The sequence below is a fragment of the Micromesistius poutassou genome, assembly GCF_964030765.1.
Source record: "Micromesistius poutassou genome assembly, contig: SCAFFOLD_6289, whole genome shotgun sequence".
Taxonomy (NCBI): domain Eukaryota; kingdom Metazoa; phylum Chordata; class Actinopteri; order Gadiformes; family Gadidae; genus Micromesistius; species Micromesistius poutassou.
Window position 1 is genome coordinate 1 of NW_028179099.1, and position 11,038 is coordinate 11,038.

Sequence of the window (11,038 nt, forward strand, 5' to 3'; positions counted from 1 at the left end):
CCTCCCAGACCCCCCCCCCCCCCCCAAAAAAAAAACCTCATCGGATCTACACGATTCACACAAGTCACCCAAACAGCCGTGAAAAAAGCGGCAGCTGCCGAAAAGCGCGCTGTTTGCATCCCTGAAAGATGCTTATCTTTGCGTGAATTTTGGGATGACTCGTCTACCAATGACTTCTAGTTGATTGTGTTTTAACCGGTGATTGTTGCGCCAAACTGTTTACAAAGGGACACTTGCTTGCGACGCAGCAAGCGCCTGCTAGTTGACCTGCCGGGCGGGACGATCAGTACTTCCCCACATAAAGAGCTTCCCAAATCGTCCCGCTTACAATTTCGTCTCGTTTTTATTCGTTAACGAAAGTGTCAAAAGATTTCGTCGTAGTTTTTAATTGTTTTATTTAGTTATCGTCTCGTTTTCGTCAGACTGTAGACACCCCCCCCAGTCAAGCATGGCTAGGAAAATGCATTGCACCTTGTACATGTATAAAAGTGTATGTGAAAAATAAACCTTTACTTCATTAGTTTTACGAACAAAGAAGTTGGGGGTTTTATAAACATACCAGCAATAAAAATATTGCATGTTTACAATTCTGTTTCAGGTTTACCGAATGGATATTAAATAGTTGTATTGAGAAACATGAATTTGATTTTATCCTACACCAAATGCATGCGAACCAAGCACATTAACCAATGTTTCAATTATTGGAAACCCATTTTCTTCAACAACATCCACCCAAAGGACCAGTTGGTTTGAAGGTTCACAATCAGATGTTACAGCGAACATGAAAAACGGACATACAATCAGAGAACCACGCCGTGGAATGTGTTTTAAAGTTCATCGTGTACGTAAGTAAACTCTCGGGACGATATGAAGCCGTCCTTGTTTTCGTCCTCCTTGACGAAGATGTCCTCCACCATGCTCTCGTGGTGGGTGTCGTTGGGGGGGTAGCCGTGGCGCTGGAACTCCTTCCGCAGGTACTCCTTCACCTGGGCAGTGGTCCGGTGTAGCGGACAGGGGGGGGGGGGGGATAATAAGAGTGTGCACCACCGTTAGACAAGTGCTTTGCAGGCAATCCCAATGTTGGGTCTTGAATTGATTACGACTTACATCTTTGTCCATCTGCTTCCACACACACACACACACACACACACACACACACACACACACACACACACACACACACACACACACACACACACACACACACACACACACACACACACACACACACAGTTTAACCTCTATCTTAACCTAGCAGTGCAGCTGGATTGGAGAGATTACGATCCCACATGAATCAAACTTGCCAGGCTTCAAGTTAAACTTCTGTGTTTGTGTCCAAACCAATCAGTGGTTAGGACCAAACAGCGTCCTATGAGGAACGACGTGATAGGCCGGGAGGGACGGATGTGATTGCTTTGTCAGACAAGCAGCCAAGACAACTCAACTATTCCTAGATCCAAGAACCAAATACTGAAATCAAACTGCAACATTTGGCAGCAAATGTTTTTTTTTAAATTTGTAATCGATTAGCTAAATTTGATTCGATACATTTTCTGCTCCACTGTGTGAAATAAACTAAACTCCAATGTCGCCACATCCCAATGAAAGCCGCCCTCACCTCCTCCCTGGAGAGCTTCCAGTCGTCGTTGAGGTCCATCTCCTGGAAGGACTCGTGGGACCTGGGCCCGTTGCGGATCTCCATGACCTCGATGACGAAGGTCAACGTGCTCTCAGGTGGGATCTTCCCTGAGTACCGGCATACACACACACACACACTGAGTTTGCTTGCAATATATGACCTTTTATGGTCATGCATCACAAGTGCTGTCATGATCAGCCAGTACATTTCATCTGCTTTGTGTTATGAAAGACAGTCAAGCAGAGTACAACAGCCATTATGTTAGTGGGGTTAAAGTGCGTCAAATTCTTACCACAAGAAACGCATGCATGAAGTACTGTTCACATGCTCCATAGTGAGAAAATGGGACCACACAACAGCGTGGGTTCTTAAGACCCTCGTCCGTTGTTGCAGTCCTTTCATGCTATTCAAAAACAAGAGGGCTTTAACAGAGAATCAAGTGTGTTATGGATGCATTCCACTAGCATTGTCTTAAAATAAATGAGTGCCAAATTGCTAAATACAACACGTCGTAGCCTATACCTCTCCCCTCCTTTCCATATGCGAGAGCTGGGGGCACGGTCAGCCGTCTCTTCTCTCCACTGCACATCTCCTGCAGGCCTTTATCCCAACCCTTAATCACTTCTCGGATGCCCAGCGTGAACCACACTGCCTGCTTGTCGCCATCAGTGTAACTGGAGGCAAAAACGAACATAGTTTCAGTTTGGGAGATAATTTATCGTTTTCTTTGCAAAATGTAACACTATTGATTGTTACCTTGATACCTTACCTTGAGTGAAACATTGTACCGTTTTGGAAATATCCCTCATGATGCACTAAGAGAATGTCTCCATACTTGGATTTGCGATGACAGAGGAAAGGTCTGTGCAAAACCTCTATATTCACCTCGGCCTCGGGCAGTTTACCACCGCGGACGGAGACCAAGAGAGAGGTACACAACCAACTCAGGACAGCCAGCAGCATTATGCAAGAAGAGCGCGCTCTGTTCCGTTAAACGAATAAATAATGTTGGAGTTAAGAACTGATTTGCAACTTCATTGAACCAGTTGGCTCCATACGTGGCAGTGAAGTTTCATCATGGAAGTTGTTGCAGGAAGTGTTCTTGTGATTGGCTGAGTGCTACGCCCTTCCCCTATAACCACGCCCCCCACATAGAGCATCTTAGAATCAATGGAGGCTGCACATGAAATACACGTTAATCAAGTTTATTAGGAGTTTGCGAATTCAATTTTTTTTAAACGGACATTCAGTTCCTAGGCTAACAAATCTCGGTATTTCAGTAATCATTTAATGTAAAAAACAAACAAAAAACATACATACATACATAAATACAAACATATATACAAGCATGCTTGCCTAGTAATATGTATTGTTTATCGTCAACAATTACAACAGTAATTTAAATAGGTCCATAGGTGAGTAAATGTTAGAACATTGTTAAAATTCTTAATGCATACAGTTAATAGGAATATGCTGGGGTCCCCACATCACCACACATGCATTCGCTGCTCCACTGCAGTTACACACAGTTACAGTTAATCAATATATTATGTGTGATATCTAAATTGTTCAGATATATTCCTATGTACACACCCCTGATTTGTATTCTCAGTGCACCATACGATCACTGCTAACATCGTTGCCACTCAAATATGCCACAAAAAAATGCCGCCATTTACAATGGCCTCTTGCTACACATCTTTTATTTCTTCATCAAGCACAACTTCAGTAACAGTCAGCCAGCCATTTGACATCTCGACCGGTTGCTATTAAAAACCAAACCTTATTAAAAACATGTCAAACACATTCACCATGGTCGTCATTAACAGTGCTGCAGCCACCAGGAGGACTCCGATGAGGTCAGTAATCAGATACACTCCTTTAGTCCTTAGTTAATTTCCCAGCCCCCCCCACCCCCCCCCTCCCACCCCCTGAAGGAATGGCACCAGTTGTCTTCCGGGGATGTTGCCTTCAGTGGTAAGAGGAAGAGAGTCTGAAGCCCAAAAGCAAAGAGGGGGAAGTCTGGACATGCAGCCGGCTCAGGGTAGCTGCGGTGCTGGAGGCACCGGCTGGGGCTCCTCTCTCAGGTGAAGTACTTACAGCCGGTGGAGTCCATCACGCAGGCCTCGGTGCATCTCAGCTGGCCAAAGGATCTGGAGGAGACGCATGCAGCGCACACGTGAAGGGGTAAGAGGCAGAGGCACGGAGACACGCACGCGCACACATGCACACATAAACATAGAGACAAACACACACACACACACACACGCACACACAAACAGAGACAAACACACACGCGCACACACACACACACACACACACACACACACACACACACACACACACACACACACACACACACACACACACACACACACACACACACACACAGAGTGAAAAACACATACATGCATACAAATAGACACACACACACACACACACACACACACACACACACACACACACACACACACACACACACACACACACACACACACACACACACACACACACACACACACACACACACACACACACAGACAGACAAGCAATTTTTGGTGTGTACATTTTCAACACACATTTACGAGTCCCGCACACTCCCCCACACACACACTCGTAAAGCTGCACGTGCGCCTGTGTGTGTGTGTGTGTGTGTCTGATGCGGGGGGTGGTGCTCAGAGACCGTAGACATACCCGGGGAGGTAGGACTTGCACGTCTGGTAACCAAAGTCCTTCCCGTCGCATTCCTCCATGCCCTCGTGCCGGTAGCCGTCCCCGCAGTAGGCCCACTTGCAGTCTGGGAAAAAGTGACACGCAAAAAACGACACGCACAAAACAACAAAAAAAAAGGATCAAAGACGAACGAAAGCGGCGAAGGATACTGTTAGGAATATCAGGGGCACGGGGATCATAAGGCAGACAAAAGGAAAGATGAAAAAGAAGCAGTGAGACGCCCTAATTGCTCCGGCACTCTGGTGGGTTCCGTGGTTCGAGCCCATGCAGCAGTTTGCGAGTCGTGTTTCTAATTGGATTGAGAGGTATAGGGGGGCGAGCGAGGCTGACAGACGGAGAGGGACCCAGATTAACGAGGAGCCCAGTCGCCGGGCTGCCTGGCCCGCGCTCGGACACACCGGCAGGGATTCGATTCTAAATGAACGCCGGGGGTTGGAGCCAGGCAGCTGTCTGCAGCATGAAAAGAGAGTGAGTGTGTGTGTGCGTGTGCGTGTGCGTGTGCGTGCGTGCGTGCGTGTGTGTATGTGTGCGTGTGTGTGTGCGTGTGTGCGTGCGTGTGCGTGGAAAGGTGTAGGTTGTTGATTCCTGGTGCTCATGTGTTTATTTGTATGTGTGTGTTTATGTGTATGCTAGTGAAGTTGAGTGTGTGTGTGTGTGTGACCACGTGTGTATGTCTGCGTGTGTCTTTATAGTCCCTGTGCCACTGTATCATTGTGTGTGTGTCTTTATGGGGACTCATGGAATATCTTGCAATGTCACCTTCAAATCAATACTACTATACTACTCATCCCTTTCGGACACTTTGGGAAAGTACTTAATAATCGTCCCATGACTGTCTTTTTCTTTTGATTGATTTTGTCTTTGTATTTTATTTCCTATAGCGCTATCATGTCGTCATTCTCAATGAGGGTCCTAATCAATGTTTCCTCCGATCATTTGAAATAAACGTTGAATGAATGAATGAATGAATTAATGTGAATGTATTATTTTGTTTGCATGGGTGTGTGTGTGTGTGTGTGTGAGAGTACAGTGGTGCATGCATGGTCTGTATGGAAAGCAGAAACGTCGGTATGCACAGTCGAAGTCTGTAGGATCACGCGTGCGTGTGTGCGTGCGTGTGTGTGTGTCGGCGTTTGTCGACACAGTTGTGTGTGCGTGACGCGTGCACGCGCGCACGACTCACTGAGACAGGCGTCGGTCACGACCTTGTTGCCGTCATCACACTCCTCTCCCTGGGCGGCCTGCACCCTCCCGTCGCCGCACACGCCCGCCTGCTCTGGCACTTTCTCCGTGGACTGGAAGGGGTGGAAGGGCTGGAGGAGAGAGAGGGCTTAGCGGTGATATGTAGCCTCATATAGATGCCCCCACGCAGGGGACGGATAACAACCGCTCACTGGGTGGGGGGGTGGTGGTCCTGGTCCAGGTACCGGGAGGAGATAAATAACTGAATGGCGATGGCTGAAGTGATAGATGAATAAAGAGAGAGAGAGAGAGAGAGAGAGAGAGAGAGAGAGAGAGCGAGACGGATGGGCCTCGGGGGCCACACGTCGTTTGCGATTGCGCTTATCTCCAGATCAACGCCGGGACGCTTTAACTGCCCGGTCGGGACCGTCCGGGTCCCAGATGGGATCCCGCTCACATTGAGTTACGGTGAGCAAGGCCACATCCCCAGGCTCACGTTGTGATTGGATTGCATCGGTGTGTGTGTGTGTGTGTGTGTGTGTGGACGGATCTGGGCACCATGTGGGCAGGCTACTGTGGCGACATGATTCAAACCACTCCCCATGCCTACACTGAGCTCGCCAGGATTCGTCTGGTATGTAAGCGTTGCATGGGTTCCTGCCGATACTTGATAGTAAATAAATCTTAAAGTAAGTTGTGGGTTAAGTGCGAGACTTGATACCTGCTGGCGTTATGGTCAGACGCTACTGTCCAGGCTAAAAGGCAGTTCCGATCGCAAGAGTCACAACCGAAGCACATATGGAACAATAGAGCAATAGATCGAATTGTAGCATGATAGAATGATACTATAGAATAGATCAAATGAATGAAGAGTGCATAGAACAATAGAATGATCAACGTTAGACATAGATAGAAAGTTACCTGTATTGGCTTCCATCCATCTTTGTCTCTGAAGTAGAGTGACCTCTGATCCTTACGGAGAGCTATAGCGTTGTCTACTTGTAGGTTGTTCAGCTCCTCCTCACTGCTCACGACATATATCTGCACACACACAACACACACACACACACGCGCACAAACACACACACGCGCACACACAGACACACACACACACACACACACACACACACACACACACATACAGACACACACACACAGACATAAACACATACACACAGACACACACACTCACACACACACACACACAGACACACACACAAACACATAGACACAGACACACACACTCGCATACCGACACATACACATACACATACACACAAAAGGCACACAGCCATACAGCCACACATACAAATAGACACACACACACACACACACACACGCAGATCTATAAAAAGGAATGTCCTGACATACATACAAAAATCTCTGGCAGCAATGTAAAAGTCACAATTCAAGGTTTTCCTACATTTTGTGGTGTTTTTTATGGGATACTAACAAAACCAGACATAAAATAACATCATAAAGACAAAATCTCTGCTGTAAAATATGCCATTTTTACGGCTCATTTTTTACGGTGAAATGTAATCACTTTGGCTGCTCTTCTTTTCCAGGGGTAAAACGCTGGCTCGTTAAGCACCACAGCAGGGCGGCCATAGTAGCTCGTTTACCTCTGCATCTCTGCTTGCATAATTATTAGTTCGGCCTAATTATCGGTTTAGCCGGCGAAAGCAACCAACACATTCGGTTATTAATGAATTCTGCTGAAACCGTTGGAAAAGTTAGATGGGGGTATTATTTTTTTTTGCCAATGACTCAAACGCCCCCAACGTTTTTTGTTTTCGACTTTCGTTTCGGTTTTGAGTGGGTGAGTGAGTCAGACTCACTGCCGGGACTTTGTGGAAGTTGTCCAGCCGCGTGTAGCTGCTGAACGGGGCGCTGCTCACCCCCGGAGCGGGGTCACAGCGGCAGACAGCTGGGGGGCCGCGGGGTCCCAAGTCCCCCTTCTCCCCCACCACGTAGAGGGCTGGAACAGGAGCAGGTGCAGGAGGGGGTTGTATAGTAAAACAGCTAAAACGTGTCGATCCATGAAACATTATTCATTGTATATTTATTATATGCATATTTAGATGTACCATTTTTTTTTATCGCGTAAAGAAAAAAGTATTTCAGGTAAGAATTTGTACGGCAGTTGATTACTACACATGTGTTATGTGGTTGTATTACATGTTGATGTTGAATACTGGTATGTATTAATAAGACCCGCTGGCTGTACATCACCCCTTACTTGTGTACGTCGTGTTTTCTGTTTGCTATGCGGTGTGGATAAGAGCTGGTCTCACCTGAGGCAGGTGGCCCCGGGGGGCCTGGACGACCTAAAGGGCCCTGTGGGCCTGAGGGGCCCAAACGTCCCGGGGCCCCGGCATGGCCTTTAGTGCCCTTTACAAAACAAAATAACATCCGTTTAACGACACACAGTAAAATATTTGTCTGCACAGCACAGCACACGCATGCACGCGCGCACGCACACACACACACATACACATACACACACACACACACACACACAATCCCCGGCTCCCCCTAGTGTCGGGGTGTCCCTGAGCAAGACACCTAACCCTTGCTGCTGGCGGTCGCCTTGCATGGTTGACATTGCTGTCAGTGTGTGAATGTGTGTGTGAATGTGTGTGTGAATGTGTGCATGAATGGGGAAACGTTAGGCAAAAACTGTTAAGCACAATGAGTGGCCGCTGGTTAGAAAAGCGCTTTATAAACTCAGTCCATTGGCACACTGTGATATCCACAGTGTGAAGCTGACCTTTACGCCCCAGATCACAAAGGGCACTCGCACATAGATGGAATACGTTTTGCAAAACGGACCACAACACACTCATTTTGAGTGTGAGCGTTCCCCACGCGTGTGCAGCTGTGCCATGTGCATGCGTATGCACTTTCTGCATTTAAATACGTGAATCTATACATGAATGTGTATAGTACTATGTACTATATAGTACTACTAGTAATATGTGTGTACTTTCAGAGCTGTTCAGACTATTGATGTCAAAAGAGGCTGTCTTTCGTTGAAGGCTAAATGTAGAGGTTGGAGTGACTAGTGCTAGTGAGGACACTGCCAGTCCCAAATATGCTGGAATGAGCCTAGTGTGTGTGTGTCAAAGTGTAAAACACAGCCACGTGAATACACACACATACACACTCACAGACACACACTCACACACTTACAGACACACACTCACACAGACACACACACACTCACACAGACACACACACACACACGCACACGCATGCATGCGCACACACACACACACACACACACACACACACTCACACACTTACAGACACACACTCACACACACACACACACACACACACACACACACACACACACACACACACACCTCTCTGCCACTCTCCTCACCTGTTTTCCTCTCTTTCCCGGTCGTCCAGTCGGCCCTCTCCTTCCTGCGACACCTTCCTCACCCTTTGTTCCCATCTCACCCTGGGGGGGGGGGGGGGGGGGGGGGGGGAAGGCGTTCCGGTGATGAGGATCACGTCAGGGTTTAAAGTCACACGGCTGCATCAAACAAATTGATAGTCACCAACCTTCTGTCCCAGCATCCCCGTCAATCCAACAGACCCCTGAAGACCAGAGAATCCAGAAATAAAAAAAGCATTATCTATCTGGAGCACAGATTCGTCATCTATTTTTAGGGTGCTGGCGTCGGAAAAAAAAAAGAATCTCTAGGACCTTGGGTCTAATTGAAGCACCCTAATCTTCAATGAAGAGCGAGTGACCTATTTCAGGTCTCCCCGAGCTCAACAGCTGGTGTGGAGGAAGCTTTATATAACGGGGAGGTCTTGTCCCTGGCGACCTTTGCGAAGCAGGACGCTTCCAGAGATAGCAGCACCCCAGCCGACCCTGACACCGCCAGGCTAACCAACCACGCCTCGATGTCATCCGCTTCAATGATTCAAGATCGGTCCGAGTTTGTGAGGCACCATGACAACGTATGATTGTTAAAGTTTCAGAAAAGACCAAATAAAAGGTCACGTTTACTTACTTTGTCCCCTTTGGGGCCCGTTACTCCAGGGGCCCCGCGGGACCCCTGCAATGGAAGACGGCAAGAGACAATGGACATCAGAAACAAGGAGGATCCACGTTAAGGACTCACTGAAGTCATATAGGTTGTGAGATGGACTCTCTGCTTACCCTTTCTCCATTGGAACCGGGGAAGCCCTGAAAAGTGACACGGTACGCATTTTGAAAGCAGTCATGTCACATTGAAACAAATCGTACGTTTGTGTTAGTTGTACAGAGTACTGTTCTGTTGATCTTTGTTCACTAGCCTTAAGCCCTGGCGGTCCTCTGAGTCCAGGTAAGCCCATGAGTCCTGGGTCGCCCTTCTCTCCCTGAAAGAAAGATTCAAAGAAATCCTCAAATAAGACTGTTTCTCCGAAAAGTTAATCAAGCCAATCATGACAATGACCAAAGGAGGAATACGTTTTTAACCATTATTGTCAACACAAGCATCTTCCCATATGAATATATATTTCCAGTGAATATGTCTGGGAAATATGTCCACGCAACGAAGAGCAACAGTAAAACATTTATTAAACAAGTTTGGTTTTGGTCACTCACTGTGGGCCCTGCTACACCAGGCCGTCCTTGCGCACCTGGTTTCCTGGGAGCCCAGGGGCCCCAGTGCGACCCTAGAAGGGACACAAGGTCACAGGTCATTAGACAGGACCACAAATGACACACTGACAAACACACACATTACGGGTGTGACGATACGCGTATTCGTAATCCGTGTATTCGTAATCCATGCACGTTTAATTTCGGTACGTACCGAAAAAAAATAAAATAAAAATAAAATATGTATATATATTTTTTTTTTGGAAAAAAGTTTTTATTGATTATCACACACTCTGTGAGTGTCTTGTCTTGTCCTGATGTTTTGTGTTGAGGACCACAATGGAAATAAGTCCTGGACTTTTGTGTTTTTATCCTCCATTGTTTTTGATGTCTTTTCATGTGTGTAAGGCATTTTTTTGATACAATTTAATAAATCAACTCAAAATCAAATTGTTTAAAAAAAAATTAAATAATAAAAACTGCTGTACCGAAAAACATACCGAACCGTGACTGAAAAACTGAGGTACGTACCGAATCGTGACTTTTGTGCATCGTTACACCCCTAACACACATACAATACAGCAATGAGCAATCTGAAACTGGCCATCTGTTGGAAACCAAACAGATTTCCCAGAGTTCATAGCGAAGAGCCAGACCAGCCCAACAGTTAACTTGTGACCGACCGGTGTTTCCATTGTGAGAAAATGGAGCTCGGCCAGTAAGACGTGGGCGCGGCAGATTGTTTGCTTGATCGTTAAAAAGCAGGCGCCGTGCAGAATGCATCGTCAGATCATTTCTGAAGGCTAATCTGACGTGAGTAAGGTGGAAATACTCGGATCATAAAACACGCGAGGAGAGAGGGAATGTCACTGAGC

The 11,038-nt window shown here is 46.8% G+C and overlaps 1 protein-coding gene and 1 pseudogene across 2 annotated transcripts; both read right to left on the reverse strand.

The window, feature by feature from the left end:
* Window positions 1-447: 447 nt before the first annotated feature.
* LOC311373107 (peptidyl-prolyl cis-trans isomerase FKBP14-like) lies at window positions 448-2,679 on the reverse strand. Its single transcript, XM_084489951.1, has 4 exons — window positions 2,409-2,679; window positions 2,162-2,313; window positions 1,619-1,746; window positions 448-986 (listed from the first exon to the last, which is right to left on the reverse strand). Exons 1-4 carry the CDS (start codon window positions 2,600-2,602, stop codon window positions 828-830), a joined length of 633 nt encoding a protein of 210 aa, XP_084346077.1. The 5' UTR covers window positions 2,603-2,679; the 3' UTR covers window positions 448-827.
* A 974-nt stretch (window positions 2,680-3,653) lies between these two features.
* LOC311373106 (acetylcholinesterase collagenic tail peptide-like) lies at window positions 3,654-10,237 on the reverse strand (annotated as a pseudogene). Its single transcript has 12 exons — window positions 10,167-10,237; window positions 9,875-9,937; window positions 9,738-9,764; window positions 9,589-9,633; window positions 9,131-9,166; window positions 8,946-9,026; window positions 7,852-7,948; window positions 7,396-7,535; window positions 6,476-6,595; window positions 5,556-5,685; window positions 4,334-4,436; window positions 3,654-3,792 (listed from the first exon to the last, which is right to left on the reverse strand). The product of its transcript is annotated as an acetylcholinesterase collagenic tail peptide-like (transcript).
* Between the last annotated feature and the right edge of the window lie 801 nt (window positions 10,238-11,038).

Bases quoted from the DNA above. Each gene is read 5' to 3' on its own strand.
- LOC311373107 (XM_084489951.1), bottom strand. From the start codon at position 2,602: ATGCTGCTGGCTGTCCTGAGTTGGTTGTGTACCTCTCTCTTGGTCTCC. The intron at 2,314-2,408 runs GTAAGGTATCAA...TTTTGCCTCCAG, and splicing joins GGTACAATGTTTCACTCAAG to TTACACTGATGGCGACAAGC. The intron at 987-1,618 runs GTGAGGGCGGCT...ACCACTGCCCAG, and splicing joins GGAAGCTCTCCAGGGAGGAG to GTGAAGGAGTACCTGCGGAA.